At 40.2% G+C, this 21,086-nt stretch overlaps 1 protein-coding gene across 1 annotated transcript; it reads left to right on the forward strand.

Annotated features, from left to right (window-relative positions):
* Positions 1-891: 891 nt before the first annotated feature.
* Positions 892-10,260, forward strand: vtg3 (vitellogenin 3, phosvitinless). The gene is made up of 26 exons (XM_026345770.1): positions 892-1,035; positions 1,508-1,759; positions 1,848-2,009; positions 2,106-2,254; positions 2,347-2,497; positions 2,752-2,909; positions 3,660-3,825; positions 3,917-4,042; positions 4,148-4,366; positions 4,704-4,921; positions 5,001-5,098; positions 5,180-5,304; positions 5,388-5,489; positions 5,585-5,704; positions 5,806-5,995; positions 6,106-6,193; positions 6,334-6,519; positions 6,817-6,925; positions 7,033-7,201; positions 7,864-7,961; positions 8,062-8,148; positions 8,626-8,832; positions 8,998-9,143; positions 9,370-9,508; positions 9,632-9,744; positions 9,944-10,260. Exons 1-25 carry the CDS (start codon positions 982-984, stop codon positions 9,737-9,739), a joined length of 3,627 nt encoding a protein of 1,208 aa, XP_026201555.1. The 5' UTR covers positions 892-981; the 3' UTR covers positions 9,740-9,744; positions 9,944-10,260.
* The last annotated feature ends 10,826 nt before the right edge of the window (positions 10,261-21,086 follow it).

Genomic DNA, 21,086 nt, shown 5'->3' on the forward strand with positions numbered 1-21,086 from the left:
ATCTGTATTACTCATGTCACCCTGACAATGTCACAGGCCAACATGGCTCTGGACAGTTACCATGTGTTTACTTTAAAACGGTGAGTTGTCTGAACCAGACCTCTGGTCTGCACATAAGGCTCAATGTGAGTCATTTGCCCAGTGAGAACCCACATGGGTATAAAAAGGAGCGGTGTGAACCGTTTGTTTCCACTCCTCAGTGCCACCATGAGGGGGATCATCCTCTGCAGCCTTGTGGCTCTGGCCTGTAAGTTATGTTGTTGCTTTATTCACATTATTCACTCTTTCGATCAGTAATTCTTCAGTTACAGAGCTTTTGCAAATGACTCATAATCCTTTTTTTCTGGTGATACCTGTTACATTGATTTTTGGATTTGGGTCATTTGAACAATAATGAATTACCAGCAGCAAGATTTTGACATGAATTGGAAAATAAATCACTCGTAGAGTGAGTGAGGTACTATTGAGGGAGTGAGTTAGTGATAAAAGTTGACTTGCGTCATCAATCTGTGTTTTAGTCATGTCTTTATGTAAATAAGACAAAGAGTTGGCGTTGAAAACATTCACTGTATTTCAGGGTTTTTCTGTATCATCCAGTGTTACCAGGTTTGTATTTGGCTTTTAACATGTTGGAAAAAACAACACTATGTTCTGAATACTCTAACATGCTTTCTCCTCCATTAGCACAGTCTTAAATAAACCAAATCAAACCTTAACTGTGTCCATATATCACAAAAATACTGACCTTATATTTGGCTTCACCCTTTTCAGCGTGCCAAGGCGTCCGTTATGGTGAGTCTGTTTGTCATCATCACAGAAATAAGTTGTTCCAAAGGTTTCCTTAGAAAACATCTCATGACATTTCACATTGAAAATGTTCCAGACATTGCCCTGAACCCCAAGAAGACCTATGAATACAGTTATCACGGAGTGGTGAATTTTGGACTCGGCAAGCCGAACCTCGCTGAGTCTGCTGTTCGAATGGCGTGCAAGTTCAAGATCGCTGGTGCGTCTGCACAAACGTTCATCCTTCAGGTAAGATGTGTGTCACTAACCTTTAACAAAGATGAGCCACGTTAAAAATACAGAAAGCAAACAGCACAGCACATGCAGGTTATTTAATGTGTGATTCACAAATCAAGCAAATAATTTGGCAGTGCATCGTTTGTCATTTATCTTTTATTCATGTGTCATAAATTATTTGGAAGTCAATTCATTAGACATCTGTTAAAAAGGCTGTGCTGGTTTTCGAAGCCTTTAATCTCCCCCAGAAAACTGTGCATATACTTTTTTGAAAGTGTTAAAAGTTAGTTGAGAAGCTGTTTGCATGCCAGCTGTTGCACAATGCCTTATCCTTATCCTCAACGATGCACACAACATTCATTCCCCAGTAACCTCAAGCCATCTTTCAGTCATAAACAGATACAGACTGCAAATATTACACTACAAATCTAAGTTTCTGACTCATTAAACAATAAAACTGCTCATTTTTCTTTTTAATTCAAAGGTTTCTGACTTGACCTTCGAGGAGTTCAACGGCTTCCCGGGGAAAAATGGCTTCAACGTTGCCCCGAAGCTCACCCAGCGCATTGCTGCCCAACTCATCAAGCCCTTCATGTTCGACTATGTCAGTGGACACGTTGGTGACATCCACGCCGCTCCTGAGGTTTCTGACACTGTCGTCAACATCGTGAGAGGGATTCTAGGTTTTTTTGAAGTCACCGTCAAAACCACACAGAGGATCTATGAGTTGGAAGAGGTAAACTCGCTGACTCACAAACTGCCCTGTGCTGCACCCCCTTTATTTATTCAAAGAATTGATGTAACGTGTTTGACTTTGTTTGCAGGTTGGCATTCATGGCATGTGTCAAAGTAACTATGCTATTGAAGAAAGCAAGGAAACAAAAGACATGATCGTCTCTCAGGTTGTGGATATCAGTAACTGCAGGGAGAAAGCAGCAGTCTCTGGAGGAATGGCAGCTGCTATGCTCGACAAAATGTCCCAACAGGTTTGTTTCTCACTGCAGATGCATTTTATTCTACAATTATAAATTACACAGACTAAAGTCAAATCTCTTTTTTTGTTTGTTCATCCTCCAATCTAGAGAGGGAAATCTCTCACTTCAACAGTGAGATATGTTTACACAGTCAGGCCAACAGCAGAGGGGGGTGTCATTGCCAGGGCTCATGGCCTCGAGCAACAGTATTTCAGTCCCTTCAATGTGAAGGGCGGCAGTTTCAAGATGCAAGCGATGTAAGACAAGAAAATATCTGCACATTATGCCTGCTCAGCCACAACGTAGGTCTGCAATACAAATCAACTGCTTTAAATAACTTCTCCTGCAGAAAGGAAACGGAGCTGCTCAGCGTGAGTGACACAGCCGGCAACATCGCGCCCGGGCCAATGGAAAACAAGGGCAACCTTGTTTACAAGTTTGTCAGTGCTGAAGCTAATGTCCCCATCATGATGCAGAACCTGGCAGACCCCATACCGAAGGTAATAATGATGCTCTGGTGCTACATCAAAAGGTATATCTTTGTCAAATCTCAAAGTTAAGTTAAACTTAATACATCTAGTAGAAAATAAAGCAATATCCACATATTAATTAAGAAAACATTTAAAACCATCTCTAAAACAATTAGAATTAAAAGTAAGTGGACTTCTAAATACTTCACACATCACTAGCTGATGCTAATTATTTTGTCTAAGATACATTTCTTTAACTCCTGACCTTCTAATTTCCTTTGTAGGCTGTTGAATTGATTAAGCATCTGGCAGCGGCTAATTATTATCAGATTGACAGTGCAACAACTGAGGATACAATAAAGCTGTATCAGCTCCTGCGAGTGATTCCTTTCGAGGGGTTAGAGGTCATGTGGAAGCAATTTGCAGAAAATGCAGAACATAGGTAAGTGATCACACTATGGAAAGTGCTAACATTTCATAAGTAGCACTACAGAAAACAGTACAGAGTACACAGATGACTGATGTCATTTGTTTTGCACTCATCATTTAGACATACACCAAAATTGCCCTTTGAACAATGAAAAGTTGCCCGGCCTATCTAAACTCACCGTGAGCATGTTGAGTAGCAACTGTCAGGTCAGCAAGAAAAGCAGTAGTGAAGCTGATGCAAATGTGTGATCTCTCTTAGCCTCAATAGTTAAGTTGTATTAAATTAACTACACCCAGGATGTTAGAAATTATTTCCAGGATATCTTTGAACCCACGAGAACATTTAACTGAAACATTTCACCTGAAAATGAAACTCCTTCACAGATAACCTTTTGCCAGCTTTTTATTATTGCACAATGAACAAAGTGGCCCAAGGCCCTCTCTAAAATCTGATAGTGATCCACTTCAGCTGATTAGGTAATTGAAGAGTAGTCTTCCACTCAGTTCAGGGAGGATTTAGTCTGGCACGTTGCCACTGATGAATGATTTATTATCATGTGAAGCACAGTGATAGAAAGGTGATGACTGAAACACTGCTTTTCCTGCTCATTAAGATTATGACACTTTGTATTTCATATCATACAAATGTAATTAAAAGACACATCTGACCTCGTCTTTCACACCTCTATAGTTTCTTTTTTTTATTTTAAGAATAATCATTTTCCTAAGTATTGTCTGATTAATCTTCCTTTTGTCTTACAAGACGTTGGTTTTTAGACATGAGTGTTGAAGTCGGTGATGCCAGAATACTGAAGTTCCTGCAAATGAGGTTTCAGGCTGGAGATATTTCTGCAAATGAAGCTCGGCAAACCTTTGTTCTGGCAATTAACCATCTGCAGGCTGTTCCTGACCTGGTTGAGATGGCTAAAGTGAGTTATTCCTAAAGATCACATCGGGACATCCTTTCTATGAAGGCTTCTTTACAAACTGTGTCAAAGTGTCTTTTTTTGTCTTTCACAGATGTTCCTGACCATGCCCTTTAGTAAATCCAATATATATTTGTGGAATATGGTGGTGCTTGCCTATGGCTCTCTTGTGTTTAAGTACTGTGCTAGTTATACACCCTGCCCAGTAGCGGCTGTTCAGGTAATCAAACTAAGGGAAAAAGCAATCGTCTTTAAACATATGTTATATGTAATGGAACCGAAAATTTATTTTGTATATAACGGGACACATTTGCATCTATATTAGCCCCTTCTGGATATGGCTATGGAAGGAATGAAGACCGGCAGTGAAGCAGACATGGTCATTGCTCTGAAAGCTCTGGGGAATGCAGGTCATCCAGGCAGCATTAAAACCATCATGCGCTTCCTCCCCGGAGTGGCTGCCACCCCTGTGGATCTGCCACCTCGTGTGCTGAGTGCTGCTGTGCAATCCATGAGACTTACCGCTGCCAGAGACCCTCACACTGTAAGAACATTCATATGTTCAGGATGCTCATATGCAGCATTTTTAGATGTTACCATAATTGCACGCATTTCTTTTAAAAGGTCAAAGTCTGCTGAAGAATGTATTTACTGTACAGTAGAACACACAGAGCTGTAGACCTTTCTAGTCTGGAAAGCTCAATTATTTTTCTTCTTTGTGTTAGTTAAGAAAGAATTCTAGTATTTTAACATTTACTCTGATTCAGATTTTGCTGTAATGCAAACAGTGCTGCAGCAGAACAGAAATGACCTCAGCAAAGGGTGATTGAACATGAGGGCGCATTGTGAACTCCTAGAGATTCTAATATGTCTGTTTTCAGGTTCAAGACATCACCATGACTCTGTTCCTGCAGAAGAACCTTCCCAGTGAGATTCGAATGTTAGCCTTCATGATTCTGTTTGATACTAAGCCATCAATGGCTCTGGTGTCCACAGTGACTGCACATCTGCAGGAGGAGAAAGACATCCATGTTGTTAGTTTTGCATTGTCCTACATGAGAGGTTATGCCAAATCCAGTACTCCAGAAAATCACTTCCTGTGAGTATAACAGTGAAACATCCCGTATTGTGTGGTTTGTGTTCTGTTAGCTAATTTTGCCCCGTGGCCTCTGCAACAGCTCAACCGCCTGCAACATAGCCGTGAAAATCCTGGCCCCTAAATTTGGTCGTCTCAGCTTTTTCAACAGTAAAGCGGTGCACATTGACTGGTTTAATGGTATGATCTCATATAACAATGCACAGCCTATTGACTAAAAACATTCCACGTGTATGACAATTCACTATTCTCTCTATGCAGATGACTTCCTAATGGGCAAATCTGCAGAACTCTTCATGCTAAAAAGTGCGCCGTACATCCTTCCTACTAAAATGATGTTAAAAGGAAACTTTTATGCCATTGGTAGAATTCTGCAGCTACTGGAGGTACAGTCTTGTACGTTCATTTGTAACCTCTCAATCTTCCCAATCATGAATTGAAATAATCTTCTTTTGTTTTCATGCTGAAGGGGGGCATACGTCCTGAGGGAATTAAGGAGCTGTTTGGCACCAGCATTCCCGGATTTAAAGGAGATCTAAGTTTCTCTGACTTGCAGGCTATTTTCAACGTGGTAAGTTACTTAGACTTTAAGGTAAAAGACTAATCATAACTGCAATATGATACGTTTTTTTTTTTCCCGTGACCATTGTGCTTTGTAAATTGCAGCTTAAAAACTGGGAAAACCTACCCAGTAATAAGCCAGTCTTCTCGATCTACTCACGCGTATTTGGACAGGAGTGGATCTTTGCTGATTTCAAGAAAGACATCATTCAGAACTTTGTTAAGGTAAGAGAACCACTGGAGAACACAACAATTAATAATCAATTTGGTGTATGTCAGATCCCGTACGCCTGTGTTCTACTGTACTCCTGTGATCCTGCCTGCAGGCAGTCAGTCCTTCTGCAGGGAAAGGAACTCCTCTGTGGGAATTGATTGAGAATATGCAGAGAGGTCTTTCATGGCACTGGACCAAACCATTCTTGATTTATGAGGCTCGCTACTTCCAAGCTACCACCCTGGGTCTCCCACTGGAGATCAGCAAATACTATCAAACAGTCAATGGCATCACTGTAAATGGTGAGGGGACGATGCACCTCGCAAATCAAATTATGTCTAATTAATGACTATTAAATCTTTTACTTTATTTGAAATGAGCCATTATTAAAGTTCTTTTTTTCATTTTCCAGCCAAAGCTGCAGTAAATCCACCCATGACTGACCATCTTGGACAACTGATGACCTCTGAAATTTCACTGGAGACTGACGGTTTTATTGGGTAGAAAAAAGTTGTAGTAAATATTTAAGCCATGTATTTTGTGGCCTGTATATCAATATTTAAACATTACAATTTGTATATATGTATTTATATTCTTGTTGTGGAGTTACAGCTCTTGAATTTGTCATTTCTTTTTTAAGTTACACAAAGGATTTTTGGGTTTTCTATGGGATCAACACAGAAATGTTCCAGTGCGGCTGTGAGTTTAAAAGCAAAACCCCATTTGCCATTCCATGGAGGTTTACTGCAAAGATCAATGTCCCAGAGAAGAAATTTGAATTTGACTTCCCTCCATGCAAAAAAGAACTTGAACTCTTTTCAATGAGGTGTGTATGTTTTACGTGTGCAAAAGATTTATTCAATCCCAAAAGAAGCATTCCTATGTGTCACTCATAATGCTGTGCTGGCCTCCTTACTATGTTGCTAAAATGGTTTCAGGTCAAATATGATGTGTTCAGTCAGATACTGAATGTCACCAAGACTTGTTAGAGTCAGATATTCATGCCTTATTTTGCAACTCGCTGGACTAGAAACACAAATCAATCCTTTGACACGCTAAATTAACGGTAGTGAGAAAATAGTGTCCCTTCCTCACAAGTCTCGTCTTTCTGTCCAACCAACAGCTCCAATGTGTATGCAGTCTCCAGGAACATTGAAGACCCAGCTTTGGCTAAAATGACCCCAATTATGCCCACCATTATTGACTGCAGTGTCAACCAAATGTCAGATCAGGTACGGTCAGCACCTCAAAGATAATACCGACAAAGTTCAAACTTTGTCTTTTGCAGCATTCACAGAACTCTGGTCTTTTTTTCCCCCCCTCTCTTCTAACTGAACAGACGCTGGCACCAAACGCGTGGAACCCAAGAGTCAAAATGTGTTTCGAGAGTAACATTTACGGAGCTGGTGTTTGTATGGAATCGGAGTTGAGAAGAGCGTATTATCACGAGTACTACCCCCTTTCCTATTTCCTGGGATACACCCACTTTGCGGTCAAAGTAGTCCCAGGTAGGCACAAGTCTAGAACATTACACCAAACAGTGCTGTGCAATTCAAAATTAAATCACAGGCTTAAATATTCCCCCGAGAATGTAACATTTCAGCAGTTCGGACAGAGTTGTCCTTATAAATGTCTCGTTTACTGACACACTGCACACATCAGGTTATTTTATGAGACAGTTTCTTCTGCAGACATTTATGCCAGCCCTTATTACAGCATTTTGTTAGCATAACACCTGCAGACAAATCTAATTAGGTTCTATCAGGAGGCCTTTGCAGACGATATACCTGCCTTTGCTCTGTGGTTACCAATGCTGTGATGACATTTTGCAATCTGACATCATGACTCTTAATAATATTGAATGACTTACAGTTACTTGAAAGGGTTGTTGAAGTCTGTTGATGTGAAACAGAAGCCGGACCGATGTGTAATGGAATAGCAAAGTTAAATCTTTTTAGTCTGATCAAAGTTTTGTGAAGTAGCATCTTCTCAGCACACTGACAAGCCTGCGATCGCCCGCTGTTTTGCCTCTGAGCACGCCTAGTATCCCTAATAGTTGTGATCTGTTCTTTTGTAGTGGATTGAATTGTAAGTATTTGATTACTGGAGTCTGCCTCTGCACCTTTCTTTCTTAATTTCTTTGCTAACACTGCTTGTGCACTTTTATTAGCCCAGGCAATCAAGGCTGTTGACAAAATCCACTTTGAGGTGAGCAGACATCCAGCGATCACGCGCCAACTGCTTGAGACTCTGAGGAGGCTTTCCAAGGTATTTGGCTACCCTTGCAATGTTATTATCTCTGCACCTGCTGCTGTGTTCTCTGGTGTTTTATTCATTTAAATTCTCCTGTTCCTAAATGTGTTTACAGGAATCTACCCAGCAAGTACGTCTGTCCTCTGATTCAGGCTCAAGCATCAGAAGAGCTTATCACAGCCATCACAGCAACGTTATGGGAGTATGTTAAACACGCTCCGCAGAGAGTTACCTCAAATTTGTTTCTCTGCAGAAAGTGGCAGAACAGAAGTGCAGAGCAATCTCATCGTGTAAAAGGTTTTAGCTGAGCTGTGCTTTGATTCTCGATCCCAACATTGTTAGATTACAGCTATTTGTGTGTGTGTGTGTGTGTGTGTGTGTGTGTGTGTGTGTGTGTGTGTGTGTGTGTGTGTGTGTGTGTGTGTGTGTGTGTGTGTGTGTGTGTAAAACACTCCATTTAAACTGATTTATCCAGTAAATAGTTTTCTTAATATTGCAAAAAAAATTCTTTCAGCCTTGTTTACACACAAAATCCCCATTGTCACTGTTTAACATTGAGAGTTTATTGCAATGATTTCAATCCACATGTTATAAGATGATTGATACGCTGCACATACTGGAATTGATGGACAGAAACCCGTCACAGTCTGATCGGCTGGTTTTCTATCTCACTCCTTAGGTCTTGGATGCAACACCTGAAGCTCTGTTCAACATCAAAGCTTTTGCTATGAGTGGCAACCAGAAGCCAGAGGGTTACGATGCAGCCATGTACTACACACCCGAGGCAGACTTCCAGAACACTCAGCTGATTGTGTCCCAGGTTGGAGAGGCCACCAACTGGAAGATGTGTGTGGACACCAGTGTCAACAATAATGCAGAGGCAAAGGTGAATATAAAACACACAGAAAGAGCACAAGTTCTTTTGAGACACTTTTTTCCAGTGTCTCTTTGGAAATATTAACATACATGTAGGGGTATAAAGTAGTAGTTATTAACAATGTAAGGTGCCGGTGTCGTCGTTTTGTGGTTTTCCTTCACGTTTGATATCTAGGCACACATCAGATGGGGAGCTGAGTGTCAGTCCTATGAAATGTCAATGATGGCTGCGATGGCCAATATGCCTGGTGCTAAACCAACCCTGAAGGCCAAAGTACATTGGACCAGTGTCCCAGAAACCATGGCAGAGATGGGCAGAAGGTGAGCATCAGTGGAAAGCATTTACAGTTTGTATCAAGAAATATAAAACGTGTGCAGGTGGAGGAGGATGAGCTGAGGCAGAAATCGGAGGAAGGACTTCTATTTACACATTTTTGGAGCAACTTATCCTGCTTTATTGAGCATGGTGCAAACATTTTTCGGCGTTTTGCAATTATGACACATACTGGCATGTGGGTATTAAGGGAGCTTTTGTACCTTTCCCCAGAATTGGAAGCTACATCCCAGGCATGGCTTTCCTTCTCGGCTTCTACCAGCAACATGAGAGAAATGCCAAGCAAGAGGTTTCTGCATCAGTTGCTGCTGCCTCAGCAGACAGCGTCGATGTGAAGATTGAATTCCCAGAGGTGCTGGAGGAAACATTCACTACCTACATCTTTATGCAAAGCTACAAAATCCTTACATTGCATATAACCGGTCTTTGCTGCTGTATTTACATGGATGTGTCATTTCTTCTCCCTTGTCATTAGTACACCATCTACCACGAGGCTATTTCAGTTCATCTGCCACCCACCAGTTTCCTGGAGTTTGAACATGACACCAGAAACACAACAATAGATGGATTTGGATGTGCATAAAACAAGTGAGCTACAGAAACCAGTTCAACAGAGCTTAATTAAATGTTCATACTAATTTACGCTGTCTTTTTGAACACCGTGTGATGTTACGTGTGTGTAGCAGTGGGCTGCTTTGACAGATTTCTATGCAAAGCAGCTGGACAAAAACGAGCAAAAAGCTGTGCCATTTTTTGCTTGCTTTATAAAATATGTTTTGTGTTTTAGGAAGACAACAAAGCCCAGATGGGAGCCAGATGCCTCTTTTCACAATGATAACACCGCAACCGCAAGTCTCACCACTGCGATGAAAGTGAGGATCATAAAAGATGTATCAGTAATCTCCCAGATGTCACCAGTTTGGAAATAATTTGTAAAGGTCCTGATTTATTCATTTGCAGCATATTAAAATTTGAACACCCTCTTTTGAAGAAATGTCTTGTAAATTTGTGCTTATGTCCCAACATATTGTACCTTCCTAATGCTAGATTGGATGGATCAAAGCGTGTTTCTCCGAGGCTGGTTTTTATTCCGACTGTGTCACATTTTATTCTACATTGTGCTAATATGTGTCCCATGATTAAAAACGCAGAAAAACCTGTTTCTTCAATTTATTTAATCTTTAATAACGTAGCTACTTTCGTTTAACATTTAATGAATCTCTACTACATTTACAAAGTAGCTGGGTTGTAGCTATAGTTTATACTTGATCCAGCCAAATAACTACTACATAGTTTTATACTATACTATACTACTAATTGTAATCCCTATATATACACTCAATTCAGATTCAGTTTAAGTGGCAGTCCTGTCTGATAAAAAAGTTTGAAGCATTCTCTGTTTTTGTTTGAAAGGAAAAACAACAACATGGTATTTTTGGCATGACTATAATTTTCTTTGCAATATGGAGGAGATGAAGTGAAACGAGTACACAATACACGGCCCAAATTGCTGGCAGGTTTGTCAACTCTACTATCCAATTTGGCAAACAAATAGTCTTTGTTAATAGGCCCTTTCATAATCTAAATCTCCCATTTGATTGTCAGAATAGTGAATGTTGTGGCTGAGCTTTGGATTCAATAGACTGGATCACAAATGCTCTTTTTAAAGGCTTTCTACTGAAAGAGACTAATGTTTTCAAGGTCTGTTTGACCTGCTTTGTTCAGCTGGTCAACTGACCCATCAGGACTGTTTGCAGATATCGGTACACAGTGTTTCCACGCATGCCCTTAAAGTTCAAAGCTCTTTGTGCCCTTTGCTAAAAATGTCCAGTGTTTGTTGGGCGGCCGAGCTAAATTACAAGAATAAACATTTTTATACCTTTCAGAAGGATCTTAAATGTGAAGTTTTACATGCTGTGAACGGATGAAAGATCTGTTGAACATGAACCGTTCTCCTGAACTGAACTGGGCTCAGCCTAAATCCAGACATTGAGGCCTAAGAAATGGGATGTGTCACCCGCCAAAGATAATGATGGCATCTTAACCAAAGACTGGTTGTGCTAACTACTCCTGGCTCTGCTTCTCCTGCTTACTCGGATTCAGCCAGATGGTGTCGAATTGCACAGAAAAGACATTGCCATCAAAGGCTGAACAGGATGAGTACAATTATATTGGCACCATTATGTTCCATTTACATCTCTAACACCCTGCAAGCTTTAAAGTGCTGCTTGACAGGCTGATTGCGAATCAGCCGTGTCTACGTCAAGATCCACATCACCTCCTGCCGTCGACAAGATCAGGACAGCCTGACCTTGTGTTGACATGACTTCACCAGGCGAAATCAGCTGGTTAGAAACCATTAGTGAATGATTGATCAGGTAATTTGAAGGAGGAGGAATAGGCCATCCCCTCCTTTTTATTGCTGCTCACTCTGTGATCAAGACGTGCCTCATTAGGTAGACCATACCAGCCCTGCTAAAAGCCATGTGAGACTAGCTGATAATAAAACCATGGTTACAGCGATTCCTGTCCAGTTGTAGATATTACTTCATGTTTAGTGCAAAGCATAGAGCAGCACTGGACATACACGACGTTAGTGAAGCTAAAAAACACACAAATTCAACAAGTCACAGCTAAATAAAATTAGATGATTAGATTAAGTAAGAATTAACAGCATTAATGAACGATGACTACTGTATATCACATTTTGGAGATCTCTCTGGAGTCTCTGGTGCTGCAGAGCTGATGTTTTCATGCTGCTTGGCATTGACAGCAGGGGACACACTGCTGTGGAATGTATGTGTGTGTTGTGTGAGCACTAGAGGACAGTGTTTACCAGGCATTAAAATATGACTGGCACAATGTTAAAAGCCTGGCACCAGCATTTGTTCAGTTCACAGAGAGGACTATGCAGTGGCTGTTGACATTTTGAGGATAAATAAACATATGTTTTGGCACGGTCAAAGTGCCCCAACAACTCTGTGGTTTGCACTGAGAGGACACATTTTAATTCTAATACATAAATTAAAAATAAAATACTCGCTGGCTGTTGATATTTGTGCATGTGCACTCAGGCAACAACAAACTCTGCTATACACAGTGCAGTATCTGGAAGCATATTTTTGTGGTAACTGTGGTGGAAAACTAGATGATTGAGTCAATAAAGACTGAGTTGTATTACTAAAAGAAGAGGAATCAGCTGTTGTCTCCGACAGCTCACCCAGTAAGGTTCAATCTGCACAGTAGATAACATGCTCACATACAAATATACACACAGACACACACACACAGACACACACACACCTAGAATACTTAGTTTAAGATCATCCTTTGTCCAACCACATCACTGCTTGCCCTTTAGGTCAAAACCCCATTTGGGAGAAGCTTTACAGTTAAAAGTGGAACAATCACCTTTCAGACACACATGTGGTAGCATATTATAGCTTCCTCTGTACACAGAAATAGGATCCAGTTTAGTCTTGAACAGGAACTTCAGCACGCTGGTGACAGGACTTCATGCAGCTGTGGTGGGAGACATGTAAACACATCTAGTGTATGGTCATATTTTTAAACATAAGCACATACAGCCATCAGAAATATCTTTTCCATTACAGTAACCTAAGCACAGGTGAACAACACTGTCCGACCGTCGTATCTATTTGTCTTATTAGCAAAGGGAGTGTGTCTAGTGTCAGGAGAAGAACAGCACCGGCGAATGATCCATCTGGTAATTTGGAGGAGCCACAAACTGGATTGCTTCTTCACCAACATTCATGATCTGACACAAACTGTCTCCCCATCTAATTTAAGGTGCACCGACACAGGAAGAACTGTGAGTGGGTGAGACAGGTCACATCACTGACATTATCAAGTGGGCACACCTAGTCACAGACACTTCCTGACACCTCCAGACGGCTCAAATTCTGACATCACTCCCGCTGTTAGGCTTCCACTCACAGTATCTAATAAATTCACCCTAAATTGACTTGATGCCATGTTTCCCAGTCTTGATCCGTCTTTTAAATAGTACGTTTCAAAAGCTGATTTATTTTGAGACCTTACTAAAGAAGTTCAGCACCAACCATCCTTTGAAAGATTACTGGTATCTTAGGGAAATGTTTGTTATCACAACAATGACACATTTTATATCAGTATTAACATAATATATGAAGAGCGTGCATGTTTCAACAGCAGCAGAGGTAGCAGCTTCTTTGGGAGTTTTATTTAGACAGAGCTGCCAACTGAGGTCACCTGACTGAGGTGAGATTTTGATGCCACAGGCTGTAGGAGCTGCATCCGTCTCTGAAACACAGAGGGTGAGTTTTTGCTGAGCCGCCGCAGAAACCGATCGTTTGAGGTGTTGTAAGCTAATAAAGGGGGTATTAACAGCCTGAGGGCTACAGACACACGGTATAATTCCACAATGAGCAGGATATTTAGTCATAACGCTTAGGCACAATTCAAGATTAGTCAGCAGTGTCAATTAAATCCTGCTATTTTTTTTTTTAGCTCTCACTATTTCCATTTAAAAAAAAATATGCAATGCTAATTACAGGAGTAATTATATTTGACAAGTAATCTACAGGACTGCTCTCCGACACTTAAAATCTACTGGATGTAGCAGTAAATGTGTGTGATGTGTTTTATACATGAAGATAATGTGAAAAATAAATCCTACCAGGCTGCGTGCTTTTGTTCCAAGTTGTTCTGGTCTAAGTTGTACACTGCCTTTTATTTACAGGTAATTAAGCCAAGTTGTTTATTGTTAACTATACAATTAGGAATATTCCTCAGTGTGTGTCAAACTATTGATCTTTGTGCTTTTCCCCAAGCTGTCAGAGTTGCAGCAACAGCAATGTTTTTTTTTTTTTTTTTTTTTTTACATGCTGGAATAGGCTTCAGTCAGGTGCATCCAGATGACAAACAGAAAAAAACCTAAATTAAATTAGCAGCTTTTGAATTAGCATGCTATGTTTCAACCTGTGTTCTGCTGAATCCATGTGATAATACAGATGTTTCCAGAAGATTGTAAACACCTCAGAGGTTGAGGTCCACTCTGCCTCAGTAGCTTTGATGATTTAGATGTTATTCCAGATATGTATATTTGTAGCAGATAGAAAACAATCAGGTGAAGAGTTTGACGAGTTACTTTGCTCATTTGCAACAGCTCAGGGAAAAAGTCAACAACAATAAAACAAAAAGATAGAAGTGGCCATCCTCATCAGATACCATCTCAGATGTATGTTTATGACATTTATCCATAAAAGGTGCAGCAATGTGGTTTTCAGTGAGATGAAAGTCTTCATCCAGTCAATACATGAATGTAAATAAAGAAATACTACGCACGGTCACCTGGCTGGATAGTATAAATGTTTTTATCCCAACAATGATCTTAAACAACTCCCTGCTCCCAGAATCTGTTAGTGGTTTGAGGTCTAATTGATGTGTGGGCACTGTTTCAAAAAGATTCAATAAGCTGCAATAGTGAGCATCAATAGCTCTATCAAGTTAATGGCTGATTCCATGTTTCAAGAACCTTTTCATAACAGGAGCGGCCCTGTTGTCCAGATCCTACACCCACTGCAGCCTCAGGAAGAAGCAGGCAAAGCAAAAAAAATAAATAATAATAATAATAAAATAAAAAACACACAAGACAATGCTGCCTTGATTGCATGTACCATCCCAAACATTACATCTTTATTTAAAAGACTTTCGAGGCATTTTTTGCTTTTATAGCACCAGTTGATACGCGAAGCATGGAGAAAAGTGTTCCCGAAAAGGGGCTTAAATCAAATCAGATAAATAAATATTCCACATCTTCGGTGCTTTAAGTAACATATTTTGAATGTTTATTAAATTTCAATGGGCTATCCCAGGCTCTCAAAAATATTTATGACACGCTAGAGTCACTCTGCCTGTCGTAGTCACGAGTTAAGAGGTTCCCAAATGGGGCCTGCTGTGTTTATGGTGCCATGATGTGTAACATGTTTCCATGGGAGGAAAAAATTAGCAATTTTCTTCCCACTCAGGGCTGATTGGATAAACATTAACGTAGGCAATACATAATTTTTTGATGCCCCAACACCATAATTTCCGCCTGACAGCACAGCAGGCAAAACACATCAGAGCTTTAAATACCAATTACTCTGTTTTGATCCTTTTAACTGATCAGACGTAATCACTATTTTTACAGGGCGAGCACAATGTAACTTTTAGATGTAATTCGATTTCAACACCCATGTGAGAGTCTTAACGAGCAGATAACACTAACGGTGAGACGACCAGGAGGGGGCACTGTTGGCCTGACCAGTGACGTAAGGAGCCTTTATTTGTGGAGCCGTCTATTCTATTTTTACTTCTAGTGAAATTTTTATGTCTCCCCGTACAGATCAGTGCCATTCTCCCGTTAGACTCATCCGACTGATTCCGACACACACCACATCACGGGTGTCATGTCGCAGCATGATATGAAACTTACAGTGCACAGCGTGTGTGTAGAAATCATCACTCCTCTTATAGAAACATACATTTCTATATGAAGCATTTCACTATGATGATCAGAGAACTGTCCTCTGTTCATTTTTAAATTGACAATTCCTATCATAAACAAACAAAAAAAAAAAGCACTGTGAAATCTACCTCGCTGCCAAATTAGGCAACTCTGTTCGATCCTTCTCTTCTGAATCACTGTGGCACTGCCAAGAGATCATTGATAACTGAGCCATGGAAACCGCGCTGGGTAAGAGCAGCGGTGAAGTAGCTCCAAGCAGTCAGCAGCCACATACAGTAATTCTTCGTGTGCAGCCTTATAGGGTCTGTATCTACAGCAGAAACAAGGCCACTGATCCTCCTGCCTGTGAAGAGCGGTTGCCACGGCAACCCCACAGTTTATCAAGGTTTAAGGCGCCGAAGAGAAGAAGAGTGCAGCTGATGTTTCACCCACATGCGTGTGACTTACAACAACATGGAACTGCACACATGTACTGATGCACTATTAGAAAACACACATTACAGGGTGAGAGTCTGTGCTCGTGAGTCTAGTTGAGCTCTCGATTTGATCTCTACACAGCCTCAGACGTCTAGTTAAAACATACCCGTGTGCAGCACATAAGCCCTGCAAATAATTCTACCAGCTTATATATTAAACGTATACATACAGAGGTGAGCAGCTGGCAGAGAGACAGGGTGATTAGAGATTAGCTGCCTGACTGGAGGCTTGTTGGTCTGATCCCTGCAAAGACCAGAATTTACACTATGTAATACGCTGATACTGTTGTTTATTCAACCATACCGTAATAAGATGCAATGAAGAGTTGGTTACAACAGGAACGTTTAACCCATCAGAACAAAATGGCTTCTGTACAAAGATTACTCACAGCGCAGATTAAGATTCTCTCTCTATTTGATGGCCACTTAGCTGTAATAATTCTCAGTGAAGGAAAATGTCACGATCAAGTTCAGTGCGCATGGTTGCAATGCAGTTACACAATCGATTTACTTGTTCACTTCTTTGCAGAGAGTCAGATGAGAAGGTGATACCACTCAATCAGTATGCGTTTAGAGATGATGTTGTATTTACAGCTTTAAATGAAGGGATCGTTGTTGTTGGAGAGAGATAAAAAGAGCATACATGGTACATGAAACCGAAATAAATTCATGCCTGAACATTTAGAAGTCGACTTTGTTTTGAGTAAAAGTGGAGAAAAGCAAAAGTTTCTCACACAGACACACACACAAAAAAAAAAAAAAACAACACACACACAATCCTAGTTATGCAGCAAATTATTTGAGGGTATCTTTAATATCTGCTGTACTACAATTAATGCTATTATTCCTCCTCATATCTGCATGTTTAAAATAAACAAACCAACAGAACGGGAAGTGTTTCAAAACCTGTGTGAAGTAGTTACCGACCAAAAACAGCTTTTTCCCCATTCTTGGCACTCAGTCTTGCATCATTTACATATAATAGGAAACTGAGCTAAAGTGGTCATTGTTGAAGGACTGCACTCTTTTAATCTTGTCACAGCCACACAAGGGCATCATCAATTTGAGATAATCACCAGAATTACAGTATTTTTAGGCGCATTAGATGGTCTAAAAATGCTTCGAGCATGTGTTGTTGCTGTCTCTTTGAGCATTTGTGTCCTTTGCCAGAAATAAGTACGTTGAATCCACGCACTGTTGCTCCATTGGTGGCTGATGTCGAGTGGCTACAGGTTGTATATCACCTTAATTGTTCCAATTAATATTTCAAATGCAAATCGATAGAGCAGGCATGATACAATGCGTTTGCCATTTACAAATTGTGACAAGCCAGACACAATATTGTGATGTGATGAAGCTACAAATGTGCTCCACCAGTCAACTTCATTTGACACACCGTTAATGAGAAGTAGCATAATAAATTATTGTGTCACGGCGGAAAATAAATGAGAGATTTTCAATTTTGCAACTCCCCAACATTTTTAGACACCCTAAAAGATGTGCCTAATCTGCACTGTACTTGGCATTTTACTGCAGGTCTCCTGTCATGTCTGCTCTCAGTGAAGCAGAATGATTAAAGTAGCAGCAAAGTAACACTTAACACAACAAGTTGACAAGCTGGCTGCGGCTGCACTGCCTCAGACATAGATAGGTATAATCTGAAGAGCACACGTCGGGACATCTGTTGAAACACAACACACGTATGTGCACTCCATCACGGAAATAAGTATCATAATGCGGCCATAACTGCCTTGACGAACTTTACAATGGCACAGGTAAAATGTGCCAATACCAGTTGCCACAGACAATTTGAAGCACAGGCTGCTTTTCTCACCTTACACATTTACACATCCTGGTTCTCCATCCCTGGAGTGACAAAGCCACGCAGGCTGCAGCAGTGTGTTCAATAGCCGTTTCATATGACTGTCATGGAAACAGAAAGCACCCCTCATCTACCAGCAACACGTTTTATTGAAACGACTTGAATTTGGAGAATACTCCGTGTATGCGTGTTCCTGTATTCATCTCCTGGAAAGTAACATTTTAGGCACAACCTCAGCAGGGACCCATGGATGCCGACGTGCGTACATCAGGCCACCACTTTGATCCAGACTGCAAAAAATTACTGTATGATTTGAAAAACAGCACAGATGATAAACAGACTGCCCAAATGAGCCTGATGTTCTGCACTAATGTGGCTACTGCAAGTGCGAATGCAACATTTCAAGTCAGTAGTGTCAAAGTGTATTTCACTATTTTTGCCAAACAACTCGTCAGACAAACAAAGACATTTGGTCAGATTACAACGGAATCATTTGCTGGCACGGGAAAAAAGAAATTATATCAACAAAACCAAATGTCAAATGATAAAAAAGAAGCTGTCTAATTCTCCAGTTACTGCATGCTTACATTAAGTTCAGACGTAGAGCATATTTCATGAGGAGTACACATGAAAAAGTGAAGACATAAAAAGACACTGAATGGCTCTAATTATATTGTGCATTCATGTTTAGGATTAAGTGGCCTGATACTAATAGACTTGGTGGAGAAGCCCCCCCCCCCCCCCCCGCTCAGCTCGTCTTCATTTCTAGCGCCTTAAGGCAAACCTAATATGCAGTGAATGTGTGTGTACAAGCCTTAACAGAATAATTCAGTGTTTACCTACTAATCCACTGTTCTAATCCAAACATTTCACCAACTTGGATTCAGGCTTTTACCGCTCGTGCTACTGTCATTATAATTTAAATCACATGCTCTTCAGATGGCACGTAGATGGATTTGCTGTGTTTGCAGATTCTCCAGTACATGTTTTTTTTTTTTTTTTTCTAGTTACAGTGGAAAAACTACATATCCTAATGTGAAATGAGCACTACGAACCATCTCACTTCCAGTCACTTTGCTTTAGGGTTTGCATTAAGAGGCACTTATGATTTGGTTTAGCCATACTGCATACAGACAGTCATGGCTCCCTGACTTTTCATGGAGTCATCACGAGCTTCACATTTATTTATAGTTTGGAGTGAAAAGTCTCTAAAACTGTAATGATGGAGCTCATACGCCAAATTGGTGAAAATGGGAACACTGTATGTTAAAAATAGGGTGTTAGGATTCTCATTGTGAGCATTTTCCCTCTGAACCATCTGCAACATCGGCTGCTCTTTAGGACACAATTATACATCCAGGTCATTGTTGTGTGAGATCCACTTACAAACTGTTTTCACCTGACAGGTAGGAACAATATGTGCAATATTAAAAATAAATAAAAAAATCATTAGTTTCACCAGTTCCATCTTAGTGGATGCACAAATACACAGCAATCGAACAGACTGAGGTGGGATTTGCTGCTTCAGTTGAACAGGGACTGATTCATTTACACTAAAAAAGGGCTACCTCAGTGTATATGTAAGGAATATCTTTAATGAGCCCTCACTGATGTTGTTTTTATGCCTGTTTTTGCATTAATTTTTTGTTGTTTATGACAAAGTCTGCAGATAAAGTGAAACGATGAGTGTGTGCCTGCAGATGCCAGAGAACGGGAATGATGTGACTTTGAATTTCCAGCAAAATGGAATTTATTACCTGGATACAGTATTCATGTGACTGACTATTAAACAGCAAACTAGCATCAGCACTCTCAATATTATAAACAGAGATAAATGCACATACGCGCCAGTGTAAACCTATACGAGTATGACTATGAAGTTTGGCTTCGAGAAGTTTTTTTCCTCTAAGGCAATATAAGTGCTGTGTCTCCGTGAGAGAATATTGCTATCAGGCACTTTCTGTGAGAATTACTTGGCTTAAATTGGATTGTTTGTTAAATATAAGTCAGTGCTGCGAACTGCACACAGGCGAGCAGAAAAAAAAAAAAAAAGCAACAATGCGCTTTGAGAGAAAAAGATGATTAGATACAGCACAAGCCCGAACACGTTGACTTTCAGCTGGTTTTCTTGCCTCTGTGCGCCGTGATACTTAACACTGCACTTAGTGTCACCGCTGCTAATACAGTATCTTACTGTACCAAGGCTGCGAGGAGGCAGGTAGACTGACTCCACTGAATCCAGAGGTAATTATTGATGCCTATTTATAGCGCTTTTCCAGGGGCTTTTAATACTGTTGATCACACTATTCTCTGACAGAGATTACTTGGCACAGTAGCTGTGGTTGATGACAGAGTCAGTTTGATGCGTTTTTGCTTCACAGATTTCAATCTGCCATCAAAGAAGCTGGAATAGAAGCTGTATACGATTCTCTTCTTTTAACCATTCATATTGTTAATCTGTGTCAAACGTTGATACGTGGATGATGCCGTTATTTAGTCTTGTTAATGATGTTGATGTCTTTTGAACTTTATAAGCTTCTTTTAATTCTCTATAAGCTGTTTCACTTCAAACTTATTTTCATTGCTTGTTTGACTTGTGGGTAACTATAAAAGACATTTAGGGATTTCAACCAAAGACTGGATTTACTTAGCTTGCCTACAAGTATGAGTTCACTGTGTTTTTATTGTTTTCATTATCTAGGTTCATTATCTATGCAACTTAGTGCAAATGTGAGTCAGGGATAATTACTTTATGTCTTTAGATTCACTGACTTTAAAGACTGAGTTTGTAAAAAGTGTAAAAAGGGATGAAAAATACTACGAAGTTATTTCATTCTTGGCTTGAAATAGAAAAAGAAAGAAACAGATAAACTGATGATTGTGGAAGACTCAGCAAGAAGAAGTCAGCATTTCTAATCAATAGGCTTTGACCTTGTGAACCTGTTGATGTAATATTGATTCAGTGGACTTTGACTTTGGATTCTTAGATACTTTCTCATATGATTTTATGTTTTTCTATTGTTTGACTTTAACACTAACTTCTCTGACCTCATATATTGTTTTATCATTGTCTAGAGGCTGTGTAATTGTGACCACTCGGGCTTGGATTGAAGCAGAAAAC

The sequence above is a fragment of the Anabas testudineus genome, chromosome 4 (genome assembly GCF_900324465.2).
Source record: "Anabas testudineus chromosome 4, fAnaTes1.2, whole genome shotgun sequence".
NCBI lineage: Eukaryota > Metazoa > Chordata > Actinopteri > Anabantiformes > Anabantidae > Anabas > Anabas testudineus.